We start from the raw sequence: 27,727 nt of genomic DNA, 5'->3' as shown, positions 1-27,727 counted from the left end.
ATTTCCAACTTCTGTTCCAATCAATTAATGCCCATTATGCTCATTGTACTCCTGTCTGCAGCATCACTCATGGATGCAGAGGGCTGCTTTTCTTTCCCACGCTGTTCTGTGACCTTGCTTTAGTGTGGAACAGTATATCGGATGTTCATGATCAGGCATCTGACATGAGTGGAAAGGTGCTACTAGCGAGACAAGTACTGAAATCAAGCTGGAGAATTAGGAACTGTCTCTCCCCCCAACTCATAACTCAGACAGCCATGTAGGGTGCTGAATGGATTCATAGGGAGGTATTTTATCTCTCACTACAAGTAGCAGTGAGACTCCATATTTGGGCTCAACGTATAGGCTTAACAATATAAAATTGGCTCCCCTATCCTATACTTTGTTCCACCCATTTTATCCACAGTCTTCTAAGCAGGACCTCACAATGCCTTTCAGGAAACTCATCCAGCTTCCATCTACACAGCACAGACAGAACACTTTGCAAAGGGTTGCTTTTATACCTGAAGAATCAGGGTCATGATTTGGACTTTAAACATAATGTATTTTCCTGACTTTTGATGGCCCCACAGAAACATAATGTAACAGTCTAAGGAGCTAATGTGGAGCTGCACAAAACTGTCTGAATACAGTTATTACAAGGTTTCACTTCAGTAATGTTTTCGAGATCTGACCATTTTATAGAGATGGGGGAGATATTTTTCTTACAGAAACTGGCTAGAACTGAAGTCTTCAGACTGTTATAAAAAAACACACAGCACATAAAAGCCTAACAGCTGTATTCAGAAAATCCTCCCTAGTTGCCTGGGAGCTCTGCGGGTTCAGAAATTGGCAGGCTTGTTAAATTTTCCTGCCAGTTTACAGAGCCAGACATGGATGTCCCCAGTTTGTACAGTTCTTTCTAAACATTATGGGCATTTTATGATCAATAGTGCAGAGCTTGAGTTATGTAGAAATAATAAATTTCTGCATTACATTAGGATCATGATTTTTAATGAGCACTGGCTTATTCAAGTATCTGATTGTTACAGAAGATGTACCATGGTTACTAGAGCTCACTCCAGTGTATTGGCTGTAATATAACATGGGAATCAGGTTAATATTATGGAGCAATTGCAAATGTAAGTTCTGTGAATTTACTTGACTGAAACTTAAGAAGATGCATATATAAACAAATCTGAATATTTATTTCAATTTACCTTTAACCTATTTTAAAGCAACTTTGTTACTAGCAATTATCTCACTTCATTATATAGCTGCAATAGGAACTACTAGCTATTAATTTATTACCTTATTTCCATAAAGCCTCTTCTTCTTAAACAATCCTACATTTATTTTTCATAATTTTCCGGGCTTAAATAGGGGATCAGAACTCATAGCAAATTCTCTTCTCTAATTTTCATGAAGCTATTGGGTGCAGGACTCCCACCATAGATTATGCTTCTTAAGCTTTGAATAAGAGTTTAAAGCAAACATTTATCCATAAATAGATCTTTTTTCCAATGTTTCCATTACTCATACAGCAAAAATATTTCTAGTTAATGTAAAGTCTCACTGAGTATACCAAATATAAAATGCTACTGTTTGATCTTTTCAGATATTGATAGAACAACTGTGGACAAATGAGGAGAGGGCCAGTGAGACATCTTTTTCTTCCCTCAGCTTCTTGCTTTCTGAGTTATTCACTGGCTATGTGAGGTGACTGACTCCTCTCGCTGTCCTCCTTGACATGCATTTACAGTGAAGTTTGGCATTTCTGGAAATGTCAGGCTTCTGTCTTAGAGAGGCAGATTCCATTTCGTTTGGGAAAAAAAAAAGCAACAAACAAAAAATAGCACCTTAAAGTTTAGCTACTAAACTTACTACTAAGGTACCCAGGTATGTTTATGCATTTAGCTATTCATATGAACTGTAACAATACAAGCTTTTAAAAGTATGCATTCTCAAAAAAATCCAAGGAAAAAACTCTGAAACAAAACATTTCACTACTATGGTTTCACTTACTGATTTCTAATATAGAGGTAAAACTGATCTATGAGGAAAAAATTGAACCAAAAAAGGAATGTTACTGAGAAACTATCCGAAATTTAGTTATACACCCAACTTATTTATTTGGAACAAATAACATCGAGATCCCTAGAACTTCGTTTGTTCGTGGGTAGTGATGATTGAACAGAATGGAAACATCTAGAAATGGACTGGATAGTCACACTGAAACTGGCAGCAGATGGTGTACTGCTGGATAGGTGAAACTGAAGACATGGATATCCAGATTTCGAATGCCTCAGAAATGAAGTCCACAACAACAAAGAACAATATTCAAGAAAATAAAAGAAGATAATGACATTGTTAAATAAAACAAACTGATGACCTGAGATCTGAGATCACAAAACTAAGGGGAGTCAATTATAGTAAATAAACTGATTTCAATTAAAATGTTATTCCCTTAATTGGATGATTGCAACTCTACTAAATTCACCGAGGTCACACAAGTACAATCAAAGGCAGAGCTTGGTTTGTGCTCTATTTTTTGGACTAAGCAGCAACAAAACAGAGAAGATAAGATAACTTTGAAGCACTCTGGAGTAAAGAGATTATCATAAAACTGAAAGCCATCATGAGCCCATAATTCCATACTTGTAATAAATTATTACTGATTTAAAGAGGCTATTGCTTTACCATATAAGAGAAGAAGGAAGCAGAATTATACCAGTGTAGTAAGCCAACAAAACAATTGTTTCACTATCTTCAGAAATAAAAGCTGAAGCAATGTTTACAATTATAAAAATCTGGTTTGTATGAAATTTTGAGTATTTCCCTTTAAGCAAAGGCTTTAAAATATGGTTTGCAATAGTGAGTAAACAAACAGTAAAGCATGGACAGTTTAAGATTAATGAACTTCACAATTACTGGGTTGGCAGCTGAAAAGGTCTTCAAGCAGTGACTACATTATGTAGCCAAGCACCATCAGATGTGGTGATGTAGCACACAACAAACAGTGCTAAACCAGCTTCACACTTTCAATTCCATCTTAGGTCTGAAGGCTTTTACTGTTGCTTGTCTAGTCTTTTTATTGATACTAACTTTTTTTGCTGATCGCCTTACTCTCTGGAGGAACTTCAGCAGACTCACAATCTTCTGGGCTTCTCTAGTTAAAAGCAAAGATAATGGATCAGTGTTAAGGGGCTCTTCCAACTGCTGCTATAAATACAGGAAAAATTCAAATAACTTCAAGCTTTTTGTATTAAAAATAGATGCTGTTATTTGCACAGATATCATTCGAATAGTTTATTAAACCGTGGCAGTGTGATTGGTACTGCAGAAACATGTAAAAAAGAAATCTTCCTTGCCCAGAAAAGGTTACAGTCTAATTCAGGTAGGACGAAAGACGTTCAAACCACTGTTCTAACCCAACAAAATCATGTTTCTGCTTGAATACACAAAAATCTGAGCCAAATGCAGGACTAAAAAGGTAATTATAATTCAAATTCTATCTTTTGATCTTGTCATGACCGGATGATTGTGGCTTTCTGCTGGATTGGGTACCTATAGAATTTCCAAGAAAAAATATGTAGGCACCAGCGTCTCTTTGGAGTTCATATTCTTCACAGTTACTCTGTGAAAGCGCAAGACTAAAAAAGATGATCATAGGTAGGTTTCACACCTTTTCAAAATATAGGGCTTCTTTCTTCAGGGCCATGCCTCTTGGCCTTTAGTTAGGGCTTTGTCCTGACATCAGGAAACACTGACTGGCCACAGCAGCACCTGAGTACATTCCGCTGTGATGAGTGAAATTTACCCTTATTTCAAGTGAAGAAAGGAAGAGTATCTTTGTCCTTATCCTAGAGAGTTAATTTGATGCATCAGTCCTAATGTTTAATTAACAGAAACTGCAAATGTGGGAGGAGAATGGAGAACATGAGGCATCTCTCCCTCCTCCTACTTCCCTGGGGCTTTGTTTTCTGAATAGAGAAATTACTAGGAATTTGTGTGAGGGTGAGATAAGCCAAAAAACTTGTCTGTTTGAAACTAGAAAAAAAATGAATTTATAATAATTATCTTTTCTTTTCTTTTTTTTTTCAAAAAATCATATTAAAGCTATTATGGCAGCCAGTGAAGAGTCAACAGCAGCACGAAATAGTTCTTTGTCAGGGATTGCAGCCATCACTCCAAAAATTATAGCAGAGATGTCTTCTGGCTGCAAAACAGGATATGTTCCTTGCCTGGTATTACCTTGGTTGTGATGTGGGATATGTTGCTGTAGAGACATGAGGAAGAAAGGGAAAGGATTTGGTTTTTAAATTCTACATTTTAAATGGAAAATAAAAGTCCTTAATTTCCATGATTACAGCCAGTCATATGAATTCCAGTAATTGTTCCACTTCTGTTATATATTTATTCACATGCCACTTCTTTGAACTCTGAGTCAAAACTGCAAGACTAATCACTGACCTGAAGGATTTATAAGCTTTTCTTAGTCGACCAGTGTTTGTCTTACTATTACTCACATGATTCTGAAAAATTGGCTGCTCTTGTACAAACTAGCTAAGCCAGGCTAGTTCATGTGAACTATACATAACTTCAGGGGGATCTTGCATCTGAGAGGAATGACGAGGTCATTCATTATCATGAACAGGAAGCTATGACGTGCTTCATAAATTAGTAAACATTCTTCACTCATCTGTTTGCTCTGCCTTCACTTGAGAGTTGCCCAACTGTGTTTGAGAGATTAACAGCGGCTCATGAGGCTCTTACCCATCACAACTGCTTTAGCAAAATGGAGTTCACATTATAGAAGACCTCTGGAGATCCTGATGTAAATAACCAGGAACCTACGTATCTAGGTACTACATACAAGCTAAAGAAATTCATTGGAAAAAGAAAAAACAGGTTAAAAGGTATGAGAGAATTTAGTTTGCAAAGATATATCTGACTGGATACTCTCCACAGACCAACAGAAATTTATGTAACTTCTTACAGGTAAGTACTATTTCCAGATATCCAGCTTGTTTATGTTACTGTTCAAATCTGTGGAAGATGCCCAAGAACAGTCCAGGATTTCATCTGTTCACTAATTATGCACTTAACTCTCACTGTAGAAAATCCTGAAGTTTTTCCCATGGGAGAGTCTGCCCTTACACATGATATGTTTTTAAAAAGAAGGGAGGAGGAAAATCTTCAATAATTTTGTCAACAAAAGTAGTACAGGAAGTGTATTGTTATCTCAATCTGATATAAACAGAAAAGTTATTGCAAAAATCTGTGTTCAAAATCTCTGTAAAAGCTCATTATAAACTTCTAAATCTAGAGATTTCTGATAATCATATCATGTAATAAAGGATGAATCAATGAAGGCTGAAAAATAATACTGATTTATTACATTAATTTGGTTCATTTTTTGTGGTACAGAGGAAGAGGAATATAAAATTAGGGAAGTATGTCATACTGGTAACCTACCAACTGTATGGTTGAAGTAGACTTGCCTCTGCCTGAATGTTCATTTAATTCAGATTCCACTGAAAGATCATGGGAAGGTCCCCAGTGCCCATTAACTAAAGAAAGGCCCTGCTGAATGAAGATGCTTTGCAATTAGTTCTGACACAGGTGCAGTCTTTCTTATCCTTTTGTGAAAATGTATAAGAATTACTTTTTCCAAAACAAAACCTATTGAAAAAGATTTTTAGTTGGTACAAACATTTCCCAATGCTTATTTCATCAAAAAACAAACAAACAAACAAACGCCGAAAAACCAAACCACCAAAAAACACACACACGTGAAAAGTGAATCAGATAAATCAGTGACAAAACTTCTTTTGTTTTAACACGGAAGATTAAAATTGAAGCTGAGATGGATGTAAATCCTAAATTTTAGAATTCATCTAGATCTCAGTAGAACAAGCTTAAAAATTTATGGGATCATCATAACACCCTTCTCTCCAAATAAGTAACAAAAAGGAATGCTTTTTACTGAACAATAAAGAATCACCATAATTAAAATATTCTCTTTCTACTAATCTCACATAATATTCTTACAACTGACACAAAGATAGTGGGAATAGGGACTCATTGCTACATATCTAAATCAGGCCAGTCATTAAACAGTCTATAAAACCAAAAAAGCAAAGGCTCAGCCTTCTTAAGTGACTTTAAGATAGCCTTCCAAGCTGAGAAGCTTAATGAGCCATCACACTTTGTGTTACATTATCTCCTTGTGCATAATCATATTTTGAGGTGCCAGCCACACTGAAATAGAGTGATAGAATTACTATAACCATGGCCGTGAACAAGCAGATATTATTAATATAAGATGGGGTTCTACTGACCACAACATACGTATTCGATTTGCAGATCCATAAGAAAGGGGTAAAAAACAATTTGGAAATTTCAAGATAGAATTCTGTAAAATATTGTGTGCTTACATCTGTGTCTTCCTCCTCCTCAAACAAAGCCTAGAGTAAACAACTGTCATTGCTAATCCTTATGGATACATACTCTTCACCTGCGCCAGAGCTAGTCAAAGTATCCTTATAGAACACATTTAATTAACTGTTTCCTTTCTGAGTTATAAATATATGGGACATGTTCATAAAGCATGCAACATCCATATAGCAAAGCAAATCAGAAGTTGAAGGTCAGTCTTGTAGGAGCACTTTGGAAAGCAATTTTAATGCTTCATTTAGCTCATATAGATTGTAATTATTTTCCACAATCATTTCAACATTTTATGCACTGTAAAATCTCAAAATAAATGAGATTTTTTAAAGGATAAATTATACAAAGCTTTACCTGTTCACGTGGTGTTACCAAAAGAAAGAAGCACTTTTCTATCAGAAAAAAACCATGAATTCCTCCAATTATTCCCAGAAGTTTCCAGATATATTCTTTCCCTTCATAGAAATCTTCTACCTCTTGTGCTTCATGTTTATGTAAACCAAGAATCTAAAAAAAAAAGTTAAAAAAAAAGAAAAATGTTAAAAAAAAGGCAAAGTTTTAATTTTTGCTACAGTAATCCATAATATGTGCATTCAATTTAGCCTGAAAATTTTCTTTTGCTATCTCTTTTACATGTAAATTTTGTTTCAAGCTAATCAGCTGAATAGTATGTGGATGAAATTAATTGTTAGGAGTCTCTGCTACACTTGATCTCTCAATGTTGAAAGTAATATTATATTTAGAGACAGTTTTATGAAATTGCCCTTTATATATCTGTACATTTCGTATATTTTGGCTTGAGTGTATTGATTTTTAATGTCTAAAAAGTAAATTGCTTCATCTTCAGGTGTAAGCTTCATGTTGAAAATAATCCATAAATCTTTCTGCTAGTGCATGTGCTTCCATTTTTCCCCCGAGGTACAGCACGGCAGCCCTCCTTTGCTCTGAAAGTGGGCACTTTAAAGGCTACTGGATATGTCACTTTAAACTGTTGAAGGAGAATACTTTCACATTCAAAAGGTGTTTCTTAAAGAAACGCATTTGTCTGATATACAGTGAGAATTGCCTTCCTCAGGCCACTGTCCCCCAGTTCTGCTTCCAGAGATGATGTGTTGAGTATGAAGAATATTTTGACCAAAATCTCAAGGGAAGGTGTGAAGCTCTGTTTCAATGACCAGTTGAAGTCTACTCATAACAATTGTGTCATATCAGAGGAGACTCAGTCAAAAATAGATGAATTCACAACAGAAAACTTGGTTCTGCTTTCCACACTATCCTATCCTTAAAATTTATTTATTTATTTAGGTAACAATCACAGCACCCACTTGCTTACAGTTCTAGGCAGCAGAATTAGGCTGGTAGCCCATGGTTCTCAGGAACAACATGTGGAGGGGACTTTGGATGCCTTGTACAACTTTTGAACAATTTCTCCTAAAATGCATTACAGATTCTGCCTCATGAAAGAGTTTAAAAGGAACCTGTCTTGCACAGGACTTGCTGGTTTTCTGAAAAGTTTTTTGTGAAAATAGGAACCTTATTTTCCCTGAATTCATAATTCATTGACTTATCTTTCTTACTATTTGGAATCTCTCTCTGAACTACAAATTGGAATGCTGGGTAGTTGATCCACAGATTTCATGGAAAGCCTTATTTTTAAACAGATGTACGTAAGCCAGATTTAAATGAAACTTTTCTGTGGGATGTGTGTGCATGTGTGTGTGTATATGTCAACATCGTAAACACACAAAGTGTGTATTACCTACCTGAGGAATAAGGTGTAGCAATGCATCTCCAGAAAGGGTACCAACAGCCAAACCAACAAATAGCTGTAAAATGAGTGTATAGATTTCTTGACAGGAGTTAAATAAAATGAGGGTTGTACCAAACATAGATCCAATAGTAATAAGTAAAACAGCAACAGTGCTGTAACCATATTCTGTAGGGAAAAACAAAGGAAACAAAACAAGGGCACCTTTAATCATTCAGTATTTGTATTTCTGTATTTGTTTTTTGTATTTGTATGTGGTTTTGAGGCTATGTTTTGCTACATCTCTGTAGAGGCACACAGAGAAGTGATTCACTGTGCCACATAGATTTTTCTAGTCCTTTGTGACATAGATGACAGAATTCGAAGCCTAAATCACATGCATTTTATCAGGCTTTACAAGTAACACACTCTAGTGCATCTAAATGTCAGACCTTAAAGAGGTAAATAGACTGTGACTGTGCAGATTAGAGGCACTCAGAGCCGTATAGTGAATGCTGGTTGGTATTTGTTTCCCCTCTTAGCAGATTTGTGTTTGCTGTTCTATGTCATCCCATGCCACACCTGTGTGTCTCTAGAGTCCACACCACATTATTAATCAAATCATACTTAGTAAACAAACCAAGGCCTAAAACCTCAGATGGATGTAGGCATCTAATTAAGGTTCTAAGCATAAACTATTTGGTCCAAAGTATGTTTACAAATTTTCTGTGGACATACTCTCCTTTAGTTACTACATCAGGATCACCAACCTATTTTTTCCAAAGGTACTGGGATTTTTGAAGGTTACTCTTATAATTCTTCAGTTACATGCTACTCACATTTCCAGACTTTTGCACAACATGAATACTGACTAATCTGTATGAATTCTTACTATGGAGGTAAAACACTGATGAGAAACAGATAAAGGAACTAATACCAAAACATTAAATTTGTCACCTAGAGTTTCACAGTTCAAATAGCACTGCAAGTGCTCAACACATCCAAATACAAGACTGTAACAGATACTTATGGAAGGTCAGGCCTTGATGATTGACCAAAACAGCACAGCCTCTCAGTAAAATAGAACTGAAAATAAAATTCGTGACTCTATGCTCACATCACTAGGTCACACATGGGTCACACATGAAGTCATGCAGAAAGGGCTTATTAATTCCATTCCATGTTTGAATAACTCATCTTTTCTCATCTACACAGATCTCTCACCATTATGAAATCACTATAATGTCATTGATTGGGTTGATGGCCTTAGACTTGGGAGAATCTCACTCAACTGTGTCTCACTCAACCTTGTATATTACCTGGGTAAACTGTAGCATAGAAATGATAAAGTAGCCTAAAAGTACTGCTCTAGGTACAGGTGATTATGCTTAGATGCCTATTCCTTTTTCCTCATTCCTGGCCCCCTCTATCCCACAGCAGAAATTAATGCCCCCCATAATACACCAGCACAACTACTTTAGTCACAACTTCCCAGATACTGCAGTTTTAAAGTAAAAACAAAACAAGGAAACACATTAAGCCCTTAGGTCAGATTATATTCAGACATCTTTGTCTATAGGGTGGACTAGGGATTGGATACAGGAGAAACTGAATCAGCAGAACAGATGGGGCAGAAATCCCTAGAAGCCGTGGCATGTGAGGGCTACGACCGCTACTGGAAACAATCTTGTTCCAGTTCTACCATACAAGTCCTGCTGCCTGTATGACTCATGTTCTGGTTGTTTTTCTTCCTGCAGTAGTATGCCCAAAGCCTCTCTGCTGTACAATATCACAACATGAAAAATCAGCAACATCCACACAGAACTTATCTATACCAAGCATTTGTCACATCATGGTATAAAATGCCAGCTGATATAATCTTGAGGCTATATGTAAGAGCAATGTAATAATTCCAGTATAAACCTGGTAGAAATTTCCCTAAATTGGCCATTATTCCCCAGCAACCCACTGATAAGGACCTGTCATGGCTCACCTACTGCCTGTACCAAGCAACCTCTAAGAAATGAAGAAAATAAAGCTTAAAAACCTACACATTGAAATAAAATTCTGTCTAATATAAAATTTACACATTGAAATAGAATTCTGTCCAACATAAAATTGAGAGAGTTGAATCCTCTCACTTCTCAATATAGTACTATTATCTGACATGTATGTTATGAAATTATAGAGTGCATAGATTACAGAGTGCATAAATGTCATCATATTTTGATTGGAGTTCATTAATGAATGAAATATATCCAGAAGTTAAGCCCCTGCACCCCTTTCTCTGAATTTTCACAACCCTTTACTGATAACAGCATAACTTACTTTCCAGAGTTGTTGGTGGCAGCTTAGTCTGCTTGGAGTCAGGAAGGTGACACGAACAACTTAATAGTTGTTGAATGATAGCCGGACTGATTTGCTTGAAGTGGTCCTTCGAAATGGAGGAAGAACTATTTTTTAAAAATATCTTCACAAGTTCATTGGCAGAGAAACAAGCCTAAGTAGAAAAGTATGTGCAGTTACTGAATATGTTGCATATACCTGCATTTAATGAGGAGGTTAACTACGTAATCTTACAATAACACAGGGTTATACAACCTAGAAAAAACTGGTTTTCCATACAGCCTTTTCTGGTTACATTACTTTAGTTACTTCGATTACTTCTATTCATTTATTTTTTCCAATTAAAACTTGAAAGTACTATTTATCTCAGAAAGATCAGAACGTTTGGGATGAAGTAGCACAATTTTCATCAAAGCCTATTACCATCATGAGGATCTGACATAATAATACCTATAAATATTTTATTATATGTGCTAAAAAACTTATTTTAATGCTAACACAAATAATATTCTTAGCTATTCATGTAAGATTGCATTAATGGCAACAATATTGGTATTAATGTAAGATACCGCCTGTATCAAGGCAGTACTGAAATTTGTCCTTGTGTCCTTGTCTCATCTTTAGCGAGATACAGAACTAAGCTGGTCAGTTTTTTTTATTCTTTTAACAACGGCATGTCACTTTAAGGTCAGCAAACTAGATGTTACATAGACTAAATTGAGTTTAAATATTACTTCATAATTGTATTATTTTTGTTCTTGTTAGAAATGTCTTGTTAAAAAAATGAACTTTCCTTGGGAACATTTTTGTTTTGAAAAATTTTCATGAAGAATTTATTTTTTCATCTCCAGAATGAAACTTCTATTAAAAACATAGGCAGTTAATATTAAAACAGTTTTATTTGCAATTTCTGGAAGAACTTTTAAAAATAAGTCCAGATCAAACATGCTATCCTAAAAATTTCTTAATCTCATCAGATTAGTTGTGATTCAATTAAAAAAAAATATATTTCTTTTATTGAAATTAGTCTCCACCTGAGAATCAAGGAATTCATAAATATTCTTTTTCTAATGACTAAAGCTTATGTTTCTTTTGAAATAAAATTACTATTTAAAAAAAATATTTATAATTATAACTACTTTTTTATAACCCAGTTAAAACCTAGCACCTTCCTGCCTTTGTTCATCCATTAGTAAAATAAAATAAGCCTTGTAGCTCACTAAGAAACAGAATGAATTGAGCACTGATACTTTTGTTCTGAATACTACACTCTAGTCATCAGAATAACAGGTGATCCTGCCACCTGTCTGTTCTGCTTCCAAGCAGAAGGAGAGCATGAAGACAATTCAGGAGCTACCATATTAGAAAAGACCTTCAGTTTGCCTGTTCTAGACAGTGGTTTTAACTCTAGAAGTAGGGAACACCAAAAAGAGCTATCAAGTTGGAAGTCTAGCTTAAGGCTGGTTATGTGCAGTATTCCTCACTGATCAGTGCGGGGGCTGGTTTATTTAATGCCTTCACCAATGACCAGCGTGATGGAACAGCATCCATCATATCACATTCACAGGTGAAATTCAACTGGAACAACTAGTCAGCATGCTGATGGGCATGGCTGCTCTTTAGAGGGATATTGACAAGCCAAAAAAATGGGCTAACAGGACCTTGATGAAGATCAGCAGAGACAAGTTTATTGTGCTTCAAACAGAATAACCCCGTGCATCAATAAAGGCTGGGAAAAACTGACTGGAAGGTAGCTTTACAGAAAAAGCCCTCGGGAACCTGACAGACAACTTGAACATAAGTCACCAGTGGGCCCTTGTGGAGATGAAGGCTAATTGCATACCGGGCTGCACGAGCAAGAGTGTAGCCAACAGGTAACGGGAAAAGATTACTGCCCTCCACTCGGGACATATGACTACGTCCAGTTTAATAACCAGCAGTACAAGAAAGATATTGGCAACTTGGGTGAAGTCCAGTGGAGGGCCACCAAGATGGCCAGGGAGCTGCAGCACATGATATGCAGGGAGAGGCTGAGGAATCTGGGTTTCTTCAGTTTGGAGAAGGCTTGGGAGCAGATAGTCTTCAACTATCGAATGGGGATTATAGGGAAAACAGAGCCACAGTCTTCTCAGCAAAAGAATAAGAGGCAATAGGTATTAGTTACAGCAGGCAAAAATTCCTATTTGCTATAATAATAATAATAAACAAATAAACCAGCCAACAAACAAAACCCACAAAAATGATGGCAATAAAGCACTAGTACAGGTTTCCCAGAAAGACTGTGGAATCTCTGTCTTAGAAGACGCTCAGAATTCAGCTGGACACAGGCCTGTGACACTTGATCTGACTTTGATGTTGGCCCTGTTTTGAGAAGTAGGATAGAAAAGACGAGATCCAGGATTACTATAAACCAAAATTTTAATGTTATTTTATGATCAGGAATTTTAAACAAAAAAAACAAGATTTCATCTGGAAAATGAACTGTTCACACATATATAAAAAAGTAAGTCTTAATGTTTATTTAGTAAAATGTTGTTGTAAGTATTGAGGCACGAAGGCCTGCATATTTTCCAGCTGCAGGCCTCAGCCTTTGAAACTTTTTAACATAAGGAGGCAGAGTACTAAGTCTCCATTAGTAAAGCAGGTATGTGTTTACTCCTGCAGGATGATACTGTAGAAAACTAATAAGTCAAATTTGCATATTCTTATATGGAAAACTGGATGGATGAATGATTTTGGTTTCCAAAATCCATGTTTCTTTAATGAGGAATAATGAATGAACACAGATATTGTGCAGTAGTTTAATGGAACTTAATATTATTTCTCTTATTAGATCATCTACTACTTACTTCTTTTATACGCATTTTTAAAATCAATAGAGACAATGATGACTTAAAAAGAAAGCAGTGACCTTTTTCTGTGATAATGTTTCAAAATATAATTCCTATCATAAAATCAAATTACAGATCTTAATGTAGTTAGCAAACATAGGCCATAGATGAGTCAATGCCTCATATGTAGCAGCATCTGTTACTAATGGAGCACAATGGCTATCATAGATCTGTGCAGAAAGCAGGAGACAAAATTAGCAACACAACACTGAAACACAAAGCCTTCGAATGCAATGATATGTTAAAGAAAAAAGACACAACTAGAAAGAAAGCGGAATGGAATAAACCTGAGAAACTAGGAATTAATAGAGATGATAAATTATCTTCTCTCCAGATGTTTCTATGTGATTTTTTTTCATTTATACAGAATATTTGGCTCTCAATTTGACTCCCAGGCCTCAGATAGCTCCCCTGCACACTTATCTTTTGAGTTACAGTTAGTCTCAGAAGTTAAAGAAATCAAAAACTGTGATTTATAAATTATTCTATTGCTGGAGAACAATTTTACTTCTTGTACAGATAGTATCACTACTGATTTCTGTCCTTCATAAATTTTAAATTAATTTGAAACACATTTAAAATGACCTTCATTTAAAATTATTTTGAGACCTCACTAAATGCCTCACAATGCTCGTCAGCATGATTCTTTTGTGGCCAGCTGGAAAGAAATAAATGTATTGATAAAGTATGTATTCCAAATGCAGTAAAATTACATAGATTAATGTATATCAGAATGGTATTTAACAAGATCCCATTTGTCTCAGTTCCATATCATAAAATGACCACTCAGAAAAAGTCAATTGCGCATCCCTTATTCTCCTAAATGGAGAAGAAAAATTGTCTGTGCATTAAATTAAATTGTAAAGAACTGAAAACAATAGAAACATGTTACTTGAAGTATATATTTCAAATGTACACATCAAAATACATACAAAGTATATACTTCAAAGTCTTCTTTTTTATCTAAGCAATGTCTTACAGTCTAAAGGATGGAAGTCAGTTACCACCTTCATCATTGATACAACCAAAAATTATTTATTTTCAAATAGTTAGGAATAAGGATAAAATCACCTGCAGTGAGCCACTGTCCTTCAAAGCCCTCAAAGAGGATACTGGGTAGTAGCTGAAGTTCTGTCTTACAGACTCAATACTTTCTAAAAGAGGCTCCTGGACTCCATAGATGGCTATGAAAACTCTTAGGAAGTGCCTACCCTTCAGTTTACAGAAGCCTTTTAAAAACAACTTATATAGAAACCTTCATCTACACTTTTCCTTGGTACAGAACAACAATGAAAACATTGAAGCCATGGTACTACAGTCCTCCGTGTCATGAAGAAACACCTGATTCCATGTAACACTAACCAGTCTGTTAGCTCTTCCCAGCTACGTTAATCACATGTTCAACATCCATAAAGTTCTTCACCCAATTAATACTTTAACAAATATAAACACATAAAAATCTATTCTTACCAGTATCTACATGACTTTTTGAAATTAATAACCTTTACCTCAAATAATGCAGTGTTTGCAAACCAATTCGTACTTTCATCACTGAAAATCTGTGACTAATATTATAATAACATGAAAATAAATTAACCTGGTCCCAATCTGTGTTCTTTTCACCATCTTCAAAATAACCTTTCAGATAGTCTCCTTTTGGATGGTTTTCCTTGACTGTAATATTTCTGTTTCCAGTATCTCTGGTTGCCATACCATAACGTCGTCTTTTGTGACCGTGGAACTGCCCGTTTACAGTGCAGGTCTTTTTGACTGTAAGCACATTTAGTAGTTGTTCTAGTTCTAGTAATTCATTAGAAAAAAAAAAAAAAAAGATATGTTACTATGGGAAAACACACATTTAAAAATATAAACCCAAAAGTAATTGTTCAAGTTTTGTTATTTTTAACATTAATTCAACTCCTCATTTTATACTTTTTTCTCTCCTCAGTTTGGTACTGTAGGCAATTTCTGCTTAACAGCTCTAGAAGTTCAAGACACCAACATACTCAGCCTTTACAGTACCACACTCAGATGTTTTCCCTATGACTAACACAGAGGGAAACAGATTTGACTGGAAGGCAATTCATCGTGCATTTAATCGTCGATCTCTGTCTGATTTATCTACAAATTACTGTTGAATAGCTTTATTATTCTTCAAATTTTCCTGTGTAAATGGAACAACATGCCAAGACACAATGGTATTTGGATAGTGCAGAAAGACCAGGAAGACAGAACCTTTATAGGGTGTTCTGTACACAATCTTCAGGATGCTGCCCTGCCCTTTGCACTGCAAAAGTGGAACACAGGGCAGCAGATTTTCCCTCTTGGTTGGTTAAACTGCTAATCTGGAAGCACGCTTGTTTACAGCCCTGAAGTGGGAAAGAGGGAGCCAGACTCCCTAATCCAAACCTGAGACACTGCATGGATCTGTCCCATGAGATAACCTGGGTGCAGTGGGTGTGCCTGCTGTTGAAATGCTTGGCTATATGAGGGGGCATGTTCTGTCCTATCTTATTTATCCCATTCCTCCACCCCTGCATTTTCAATTTGAAACCATAGTGATCGTTTTGGTAAACCTGAGTTTGTCCATTGGAAACAAAGGCAGTTCACAAATTAATTTTAAAGGAAGTTAGATCAATGATTAAGAACTTTCCCATGTAATAATCCTTTCTATTTTTAATATCATATTCAGAAAAAGCAAATGATATTTTCCTCATGGCAAGTCTTACAAAAAAGGCTTGTGATAAGATGTTTGTCTGCTTTCTTTCTATTGAGCAAACAAATCTGAACAGAGCTAAAGCTAGATTTGTTTTCTAATGTAGCCAACTCTATTTCCTTTTTTTTTTTTTATGCTTCCAGTTCTTTACACTTTCCTCCAGTCACTATTAAGAATTAAAATAAATTTAAAGGAATGATTTAATTAGCTTAGGCTTAAAATACACTTCCTCTGTAATAAACTGTTTATTTTTTTGTTTCTCTGAATGACGCCCTAACTCCACTAACCAAAAAGTCTTGCTATTGTCTCTACTGGGCCTGAATTTCACCATTTATAGCTATTTAGTAGCACTGTGCCCAGATGGCTCCATCCATCCTTGTGAGTCAATTACTTCAGAAGATCTGGCTTGGGAATTTTAAAGGAAGGGTTTTGCTGCAAAGCCAGTTTATGCAAGTATGATCTAGGAGTCCAAATGTAAGGCTGAGGATTTTGTTTATTATTATTATTATTATTATTATTATTATTATTATTATTATTATTATTATTATTTTCTGTGATTCAGTGCACCTGTCTGTAACCTAAGGGTAGTAAAAATGTTTTTAGCTATGCTTAATTCAACTCTTCAAGTTGCTTTAACCTATACTTAATGTAACTTTAAAAAAAGTGCTTTGGAAAGCTTGTAAAGTGTTGCTGTTAGCAGTTACCACAAACAAGGAAATGTCTTATAATAACCTTCTAAATCCACAGTTGGCCCCTGATGGTTTAATTTTTTACACTGCTAAGCATGCACAGTCTTTTACAGAACTTAACAGCAGCTGCTGTGAGTTCAACACTTGTGTTTTTCCTTTTCAATTTTTTGACGACTTAGAACTTTCCTATACTTCTAATTATTTCTGGCCAAGTAGCATTTTTGATACATCGAGCAACAGAGCTCCTGAAGGAAAAATGAACTTTGCATAGTACCCAGTCTCTGAGTCTAGAATAAGATCAGAAGCTGGGTCGGCAAGCACAAGTTATAAAGATGTTTTTGGGTACATTAGGCAGATATCAGAGCATTTGGTCAAAACAGAGTGGCCTGCCTCTATTTCATCTCTTCTGGAGGTATGTCTGCACTGAGGTGTGAGTGACTAAGGTGTCTGATCTGAATTTCCCATCAACCCCTAAATGAGTCTTGCAATGTGTCCGGATCTGCAAAAAGAGGCAAGATAAACTAGGCCCTTGTGAACTCTGCCCCCACAGCTAGATTGCCACTTTCAGAGCTCTCATGGGTAGTCCAAACTGTGCTGAGCAATTAGGTCATAAATTAATGTGATGGTACACATTTACTAATCACAATAACAATTTGTTTTATACCTCTCAGAGAATATCAAAATAAGGAGTTTTTTTCAAACTTTGTTTTTAAATTTAGAAGACACTACTTAAATCTACAATGAAATGCAAAATGTCCTTTAGGCATTTAAAGACAGTTTATATCAAATGTGTGTTGCAAAAGGCAACCAGATACAAATAAATAGCTTACCGGTCACTTGGAGCTCAGTGGTACTGTTTAGAGAATTGAAAATATATTTTATAAAGAATTCTGGGGAGGGCAAACTTGCTTTCCCCATACAGACTCCTTGGAGAGCCAGAGTAATGATTAAAGCAGCCAGGCGTGGAAGTGTGTTTTCATCAGCACCATCTCTGCCCGTTATATCAGCATTTTTCTCCAGAGTACTCACATCAACACACTGAAACATGAGGAGAAAACAGCATGAAGACAGCCCTGGTCACTTCCATTTAAATAATCAGAGTGACAGGAGGAGAAACTGGAGAGAACACTTTCAGAGACAGACAGGGTAGAAAAAAATACCAAGATAAAAGCTGTAATTGACAGCAGGACAGCAAATGCAAAGCACAAGACATTTTAATGACAACAGACATAGAATAAAAAAGCCTGAAATTTTACTCAGTATCTGACAAGGAAGAAGTACAGTCCTTCATTCAGGTGATTTTTGCTTAGTGTTGTTTTCATGCTGTTTCTACCATTCCTGCATCCTCCTCAATTGCATCTACATCTACTTCCAGAAAGTGGCAGAAAAGGGAGGAAGTTTTGTTAAGGCACAAGAGAATGACTCAATACAGATTTTAACTCTTCGTCTCAAACTTCAGAAAGAATTCTCTTCATATTTTTAGTTCCCCATCTTTTAAATGAGGTGAATAATTTATTATGGGGCAGTTATCTGGGGACAATCTGGACAGACATAATTCTGCAGAGAATGGGTGACTTCCCTGCTGGGTGAGCAAACGGGAGCTGCAGTCAGTCGTGCACAGCCCTGTGTGTGGGTCTGAAGTGAGGGAGCAGGGTACAGCTCCCTCAGTTACCTGGAAACTTATCCCTGTTTTCTTCCATTTCTGCCTTTCATGTTTATTTTCACTGCAAATAGTTGGGGTTTGAGAGAAACAAGGAAAATTTGGCAAAAATTATTTAAGTTTGTCTCTCACTCTTGTTAACTAAATTGAAAGGTCAACTAGGTGAGCCAGTACAGCAGTTACTTATTTTAGACATACTCATCTCTCCATATATATGCCTTAAAAACTACAGAAAGGAGGCTGGCATTTTTTTTCCCATCCATCCTTTACACATTTGCATTTCCACAACCTGAAATTTCACCTCTCATTTAAGGTAGTATATTAGCTGCTATGACTGTGAAGAAGTTATTTTCTGTGAAACAAAAAATATAAAGAGCCACTAAAAATGCTTTTCTGATATTACTACCTGCATCATTGGCCCTTTTCCATAACTCAGGTGTTGTGATTCTAAGCATTAGGTAGTCCATAATGTTTTGAGTACCTTTCATTAAAAAAACTCCTCTTTTCCCTCATGTCAGTGAGTGGTGAAGTCTCAGTTACTGAACAGGCTTAACAACTGATTCTACTGCCAGCATAAACAAACAGACCACACAGTCAAGCACTTTATGCATTGTTATTCTATCTTGACATGCCAAATACCCACCGATGCCTCTTTACAGTTGCCCAGATACCATTGGAGTTCTTGGAAGTCAGAACGTTCACCAAGACTCAGAACCAAAAGTACTGGTCAATGAATAATTTACGACGGGAAATGATAACACAAAACACAGAAAGAGAAACTGGAGGCCCTCAGCATTCTGCTGCACAGCCAGGACTCCTGGCTGTCTTCTGTTTGCACAGGAAGACCTACTACAGTATGCTGTAAATTTAAATCTAATGAAATGAAAAAGAACAATGCAAACTTTGCAAGAAACCAGATTTAACTTTATACGATGAACAGATATAAGGGGCTTCTCCCAGTAGGTCAACCTGTACTTTAGGAGTTATCTAATCTGGCAAAACTTATTTTATTGCCCATGGCAAGGAAAACAGTTTTTCTTTAGATTGTGAATTCTAGAATATTATTCTATTATTTTATATACCATACTTGAAATAAGGAATAATAAAAGGTGGTGAGAAAAATCGCTGTGTATTTCCTGATTTTAAAAGGATGTTTTTAGCTGAGTATGCTCAATATTCTTATTTTCTTTTCTTTTCTTTTCTTTTTTCTTTTTTTTCCCCCACTTTAAATTTAAGCTTATCTGTATCACTTTTTCTATAAGACATATCCATGCTGGAAGATAATTACTCACAAATGTATGTGTCCCAGCTGAAGGAAACCATCATATCGTTGGATGGACTCCTTATTCCACCCTGCTTTGGATGGACATGGAAGTGCAGGGCCTGGCAAGGATCTCATCACAGCAAAATGATTCATCATTTCTGCTATACAGACAGATCAGTTTTGGAACTATTCTGCTTTCTACCATTTAAATACAGTCACTGCTAGGATATCTATACTAAATGAGAAAGTACGTTCTGCCTTTGAAGCCTAGTCCAAGATCTTGTATCTACACAGAGTAACTGCATCTGAACAGGGTAACAGGGTAACTGCATCTGAATTACCTCTTGAGAAAGGTCCCTAATATGTGCTGTCTTCCCAGCCATGTCTCAGTGGACCCTGTGAAAGTGCTAGGGAGCAGATGCCAAAAGCAAGTCAAGGAGAAGGTTGGTATTAAACAGCACGTACAACAAAAGACCGATGTTCAGCCTGTGCATTGTTATTTACCAGTTTTCTGGAGGACCATGATACCGAGACACTGTGTGAACTAGCTTAAAGGCATTCTATCAGTAATAAATATGAAGATATTTTTACTTATGTTTTCTTTACCTGGGTTTCAGAAGTTTTAAAATGTTGCCTTACTGCAGCCAAAATATCTTCAGTTTCATTCCGTGAAAAATAATAACAGTCTTCATCATGTCTTAAACTAAGCATACTCTGTAAGTAAAATTTATAATCCTTATTATTCAAGCTGAGTTCTGAAGAACACACTTCTCTATGATGAAGAATGTAGTAGAGAAGAATAAGAGAAATTCTCTCAAATACTTCTTCGCTAAGATGGTCTTCTAAATCTCCACCAGCTACTATTAACAAAGCATCTGGTTCAAGGCACTGTGAAAAAAATAAGAATAAATGGAAATTCAACATTGCAAGTCATCTGCAAATACAATTAGAGATGAGAACAGGAGAATTCAACTCTGGTATTTAAGGGATAAAACCTAAGCCACTACAGATACAGGCTAATGGATCAGCAGGAGGAGGGTGCAGGTAATTCATTGTAGTTACATGGCTGCAAGATCACACTATGGGTTGATTTTTTTCATTGTTGTTTTGTTTGGTTTCGTGTGTTTTTTTGTTTGATTTTCCAGAGCTCCTTCTGTTTTTAAGAAACTTCAAGTGTCCAAGGGATTTAAGATTTACTACAAAACAGGACTAACTCTGATCAATAATTGTAGAGAATTGAAAGTCTTCCACTAACTTCAACAGAATCTATTTCTGGTTATAAATATATTAGACAGAGTCCAGGGCTATCCTATTTTCACCTGTGTGTTCTATATGTGTCTGTGTTATTAGACAAAGACCATATCGGGACTGTAGTTAGTTCAGGGTGTGTAAACAGAAGTTATATCATATTCAATGCACTGAGATGAGACCTAATTTACCCTGCAATCATACAACTATTTTAATTTTTTCTCAATGGATTCTGTTAACTGGAACAATTAGGTTCAGTGTATAGACCCAGCACAAGGTCTCAACACCATTTAGTCCTCCAAATGCACTTCAAGATGGACTGAAATGATATATTCACCCTCTGAGGCTTTCTATCTGAGCACAGGGTTTTATATATATATATATATATATATATATATATATATATATATAAAATCTCATTTTTATTGATACAAAGAGCCTTTACAAAAACTTTTGCCAGTGCAAGCAAAAGTTAATCTTTAAAATTAGATCAGAAGATTAATGGAGCTCTATTTCAAGCTATGGAAAATAAGATACTGAATTCCAGAAAAAAAATAATGTTTCTTGAAGATATAGTCTAACTATCGTCATTCATTGTGTAGCTGCGGGTTTTTTTGTGTGTGTGGGTTTTTTTAAATTTTGTTTTGTTTCTTATTATTGTTTTGGTTTGGTTTTGTGGGATTTTTGTTTGGTTTTGGTTGTTTTTTTTTTTTGTTGTTGTTGGTTGGTTTGGTTTTAGGTTTTGTTTTGTTTTGTTTTCCAACTGGCTCTTTTCTAAGCATGTTATAGGGGTGCCAGCTAATCTCAATTATTATGGTAGAGCAGCCGGACTGTACTTTACAGAGAAGAAACTACAACACATAAAGGTACAAAGGGGGGATCTAAACTACTATCTAATAAGTTAATTAATCCAGACAGAACATAGTTTGTCAGACTAAATTGTTTGTGGCTACAAGCATGATGCACTGGTTGGTATAAGTCAGCTTGTATGTCAGTTTATTTTCCTGCATGGAAGCTGAGTAGAATCAAACACACATTGTCATGTTCAGGAGCCAATATTCCTTGGAGGAACTGAGAGAGCTGCTACTTTTTAATAGAAATAATTCTAACAAAAATTATCACAAATATTCAATCCAAAAAAAAAAAAAGAAAAAGAGGACTGTGGATGGTAATTTCCCAATGAAATATTTATACTTGTAAATAAAGTAGATGACAGCATGACCTACTGTGCCCTGCCTACATTGTCTAACAAGATCTACAATTCTTTTTTGAGTGCATGTCTCTGAGTATTAGTACTTGTGCTAGGAGGAATATAGTTATTCTGCTTTCTATCCCAAAAGACCAAAAGTTAGTCAATCAGCCTTTTCAAACACTCAATAGTAGTACAATAACCATACTGCATGTAGTGGAACATTTTCAGAGACTTCTATAAGAGTTCAAAACCCAGTGAGGATAAATTACAACCAGTGAGGCAGCTGTTTGCTCTTGTAAGAAAGCTGACTGAAAAGGAGATTGCTGATGGCAAGGAAGCAGGTGCATTGTAAAAGATGCAGCTACTTCGTAATATGTTGGTAGCCCATACAGAGTGACCCTTGGGGAGATATCAAGAGGACATAAATTTGTTCATCACTGGTTATTTGGCTGTTACTAATATTTTAGAGGCACAATTGACTGCATCACCTTGGTTTAGAAATGTTTAGTTGCTATAAAAAAGAGGCCAACTTTGAACCTGGACATTGAACCCTGAGTGTCTTTTGTTTAAAAGGCCAAAGGTTAGAAAAAATTATCTTACCATTGCAAGAAATATATTGATTTTGTGTGCTTAGGAAATAAGGAACTGTCAGATGTCATTCAATAGCTGCCAGCCTCCACTGAAAGAGTCTCGGGGCCAATATGTAACAACAAACCAAAAAGGGGTCTAAAATGATGTTAAACTTCACTGCTTTTAGATACCCCCTGGAGATATCATTAAAAAATTAAAATCTGAAAACAAATTCATGTGGTATGACTGGATTTAGAAAGGAATGTTGAGTCTGAAATCAATTAGTTATTCCCAACAAGTATGGGAAAGAAAATGCCAAGCTAAGGTGGGGCATTCTGTTTCACATTTTGATGAACTTGAAGGTACTGTTTCTTGCACAGCTTTGCTGTTTTGATTTAAGAGATCTTGTTAAATCATCTTGCAAGATTTCAGCACAGTGCTGAATGGGACTGAAGATGCCGCCTCTCTCTCACTGCTCTTGGGCAGAAAACAGTGTTCATGTGGCACCAGTAGTGCAGGATGTGTGCAGTGTTACTGACTCAGCCAACGCTGAGAACTACTGCAAATGGTGAATTCAAATTCTTCCCACAGGAAAAATTCCAAGATGAAGTCTAAACAGAGTGGAAGTCCTGACTAAAGTAAGACCCAGCTAATTTCGCTTAGATTACTTCCATCCAAAGACAGGGGCATACTCTCCACAAATACAAGGAAAAAATATGGCAATCCAGAGAAGCAAAACAAAGAGGGAGAACAAGAATGCCTGCGCTCTTGTTTTGTGAAGTTTAGAAGGACTCTCTACATATTACTGATGAATACATTCTCAGCTTTTGATCTGGTTTTATATCTGGTACATATCCATTACACAGATGTGTGAAGAGAAAAACTGCACAATCTCCTCCATAAAAATTACCCATTTGATGAATGACAGGAACCTACATAATTTATGTATGAAATTTCATTTTGAGGCTAGTATGAAAAATGGGAACCTTTGCAGAAAGGGCCAATTAAGTGAGTAGTTGTCTGCTGCACAGGAGAAAAAGATCTCGATTCATTGGCTTAGCAAAGTGCCAAGAAGAGTATGTTGTGAAAGCATTCACCTTTATGACTATCCTCATAATTCTGATATAAAGAGACACTCTGGTGTATGTAGGTCACTGAACAATGCCAGAGGTAGAGTAACGTTAACCGAAGACTCACCCAGCTCTTTGTAATCCCTTTCAGCTAAGTTGCTCACTTAACTTTTTCTGTCCTGCTATAGTCTATGATGTTCTTATACTTGTTCCTTTCTTTGTCAAATCGGGAATCAGTTTTGAAAATACTCTCAACTCATCTAGACAATTAAAACATCTGTGAAGTTGTACCCTGGACTGCTTCCAGTTTCAGTTTGGATTTGTAGATTCATCGTTCTGCCTTTGATTTTCCTTTAATTGAACTTCTTACCAAAACCCTTCTCTAAATCTTGAATATTTCACTAAATTGGTACATAAATCTGAGACAAATCTTTCTGGATTTTATTTTTATGAACTAAAATCCAGAACAAAACTGAAGTGCCAGAACTGGTCCCCAACTTTTACCTATGTATTTCCACAGTGGAAATCCTCTGTGTCCCAAATTCAAGCTCATGCTTTTATAGTTACATCAGGGTAAGCAGAAAAATCTTTGTTGCAAAAGAAACAGTTGATATCTTTTAAAGGAAAACTATTAGTGTCATGTGACTGAAGCATGGAGCTTCTAGAGGAATGCCTGTCATGTTTGGAATATCTCTTCATGAGCTCAAACAATAGATATTAATAGTTAAGAATGAAATTATTGAAGCAGGGACAATTTCTATTCTGCAATAACAAGCTTTTTACATGCTTAGGTTTTGTATTCAGGAGAGTATCACTCTAATAAATAATTTTAGAATGAACTGATGATCCTGTAAAGGTATCCCTCATTAATTGAAGCACTAACCAGGTTACAATCCTCTTGCATGCCATAAATCCGCTGTGGACACTCAGCTCTCTCCAGTAACATTTTGACCAGTTCTCGTGAGTGGTTCATGTGGAGCTCATTGTTGTCAGCTGAAAGAACGCGTAAAACTTCCATCAGATAGCCTCGGCCGGGAGCATAACTGCCATCCTGCCCATGCTCTTCCCCGGGCTGTCCTTCAGCAGTGAGCACGCTGAATATGAAAGCAGAACATACCACCCCAAGAGCTGGACGCTTGGTCAGAAAACACATCTCCTCTTCCTGCAGCGTGTGATCTGCACTGAATGTTGGGCTGTTGTTTGCACTTCACAGCTTAAACTTCAAACCTGAGGAATCTGAATAGTAAAGGGGAAAAAAACCCCAACCCTTTAATTAGTGTGAACGCAATATGTTTGAAAGGATTTATTAATTGGTCGGCTAAGCTGATTTGCAGTGACAAGCTGTTTTTGAACAACAGGGAGCCTGTAAGGGCTTTACAGCCCAGAACAGCAGGAAACTAAGACAACCATGGCCTTAAAACTTCTGTAGAATTACCAACAAGAGGTTGCTCAAAGTGCCCTTCCCTCCTCATAAAAGTTAAGTGTATGGTTTTCATTTCAGTATTATGTTATTGCATTCACTAATAATTCTCTTCAGTAAGAACAGGAAAATACCATAGCTTTCACTTTCATTCCATTATGAGACAGGTTTTTAGTAGCAAAAATAGATGTAAATAAATATTACTAGTCTGATTCTGCTAGAAAAGTGTAGTAATTATGTTACACAGCAATGATACAGAGCAGGTTTTATTTTCAAAACACTTTATTAACATTACCAAACTCCAACTATACAACACAAAAGAAGAATGAACATGACATACTTAAAAATCAGTGATATGTTATGACCAGATGAAAGAGTTACAAAACTGACACCATAATTTCATTCACAGAACTCAGTGAATAAACAAGACAAACACCCAGAAGCAACAAGCTTATCTTGCTAACTCTAGATGCAAAAGACATTTTGTACTGTAAATCTGTCTTGTCACTATACTTAACAATATAACATCGCCTCTGCTTTAACAATAATCTATCTCAATATCAAAGTGTAAGAAACATAAAAGAGTTTCACTTCTGTTTTCCACAAAAAGGTTTTCATTTTATTGACAAGCAGATGCTGGCAGTGACATGCATTTTTCAGCTGACAATGCACATATGTTAAACAACCACACATAAGTTCAGCTTCTTTTAACTGCCACATGATACTTGTGTGTCTTACTTTAAACGAAACTCTGCTAACAGAGTATTTAAAATGAAAAAATAACTGCTGAATTCAAATTGGCATTTACACAGATAAAGATTAGTATGTTTTTAGATGTTAGAAAACCTTTCGGTGTTTAGATATATTTTACCATTAGCAGTTAGGAATGTGTTACGAGGTTGCATTTATTTCTAAACATTATTTTCTTACCTTCTGAAGGGAAAAAGAATGCTTGTGTATCTAGCTTTGTGGCCTTCTGAATCCTCAGAAGTATTTAGCTGCTGGAAGTCCAAGGTTTTTAAAATTCCTTGATGGTGCTCTGGAAGCTGGAGAGGATTAGTTTATTGCTGCCTTGAAAAGTTTTCAGTTGCTATGGAGAGAGCTGCTCTTAAGGTAACAATGGAGGTGGATAGGAATTAGTACATGTTCTTCTTGGCAAGTTCTAGGCATCACGTTGTTGAATGTATTTCACATATTTTAATAGTTATCATTTTATGTAAACAGTCTCTATTTTAGCAGTGCAAGACCTATAAAATCTATTGAATGTGTTTCATTACAATGGGTAATGGATGCAAGCACTCTGTTCTCTACATTACTACATTATCTGATCAATTTTTGCAACAAATCTGAATTTATTTGTTTCATCAAAGCATTACTTATTTATGCAAATATGACAACAGAAGTAGAAATCTTTTCAGGCACCTCCACAGAAAAAAACATTATTTTTCTTTGGGAAACACTGTCCGTAGAGAACAGGCTCTTTCATCGCCACTTATTCTGTGCCACATTTGCACCAATTAAAAAAGCTGGGATAGCTCAGACTGCAGTGAAAAATAAAATTATTCCACCCACTCAGATTTTCCAGAGGGATGCTGTTACAAAGTCGACAATTACATCACCATGCCATTGCATTATTATTGCACTGGAAGTTAGTGAAAACTGTCACAACTGACAGATTTCCAGGGTGACAAGTACATACCAGTCATATTGTTCTCCCACCTTCCAAACCTTCAGTGCAGTAGTGAAGAATTGGCATCTCAGTCAGCTCAACAAATCCTGTGAAGCAGTAAGCCTGTAGTAATAGAAACGTCATAATTCTCTTTAAAGCTAGACTGACAAAAAATCCTGAGTTCTAAAGTGCTGGTAATATTTCCTATAAGGTGGCAAGGTCAAAGGGAACAGCCTTGTTTTAGTGAAGCTGAGAACTAGCAACTGATACTGATCATATAAAAAAAAAATATATATATATAAACTGACAACACCAGCTTGAGGGAAGTGCAAAATATAAACAAATGTTCTCAAAAATATGAAGGAAAGCTACATAGAAGTATGTACAAACTCTTGTCTGAGCATTTTAAAAATCAGTCCTACAATTAGATACTCAAGTACAAAAAAAACCCCTCAGATTTGTATCAAATTATCTTTTATGTTATTTCATAAATTATAAAAGATATTTATCAAAATAACATTGCCCAATATGCAACTTTATGCAGACAAGAATTCCAGAAAAGTTAATCTCAAAAAATTATTTTTATATGAATGACTGAATAGCGGAGGCACATGGTAATACACATCTCCTCTAGTTTTTATATGATTTGCTCTGTTAAACAAAGCTGACTACATCCAGATTTGTTCCACTAATAAAAATAATTCCTCAGATAATGAAGGAAGAGCTTCCAGCATTTAATTCTGGGGACTGCTCAATCTCCAAACAAACAAAATAGGTTTATCTGTATATAATTTGGTGTGTAGTATATAATTA

At 36.0% G+C, this 27,727-nt stretch overlaps 1 protein-coding gene across 1 annotated transcript in view; it reads right to left on the bottom strand.

The window, feature by feature from the left end:
* The window catches only part of SLC39A12 (solute carrier family 39 member 12), a gene marked incomplete at both ends in the record, with an annotated part of 31,396 nt that extends 6,418 nt beyond the window's left edge, over positions 1–24,978 (bottom strand). The window contains 9 exons of the mRNA XM_082045890.1: positions 3,085–3,148; positions 5,458–5,565; positions 6,787–6,939; positions 8,196–8,368; positions 10,508–10,679; positions 15,014–15,216; positions 17,652–17,859; positions 20,352–20,633; positions 24,709–24,978. Of these exons, the coding sequence (XP_081902016.1) occupies positions 3,085–3,148; positions 5,458–5,565; positions 6,787–6,939; positions 8,196–8,368; positions 10,508–10,679; positions 15,014–15,216; positions 17,652–17,859; positions 20,352–20,633; positions 24,709–24,978 (1,633 nt within the window). The remainder of the gene's footprint in view (positions 1–3,084; positions 3,149–5,457; positions 5,566–6,786; positions 6,940–8,195; positions 8,369–10,507; positions 10,680–15,013; positions 15,217–17,651; positions 17,860–20,351; positions 20,634–24,708) is intronic.
* Positions 24,979–27,727: the final 2,749 nt, after the last annotated feature.

This window comes from Streptopelia decaocto (genome assembly GCF_964273445.1).
Source record: "Streptopelia decaocto genome assembly, chromosome: 2".
NCBI lineage: Eukaryota > Metazoa > Chordata > Aves > Columbiformes > Columbidae > Streptopelia > Streptopelia decaocto.
The sequence above is the reverse complement of the archived record's forward strand: the minus strand, read 5'-3'. Positions and strand labels throughout refer to the sequence as shown.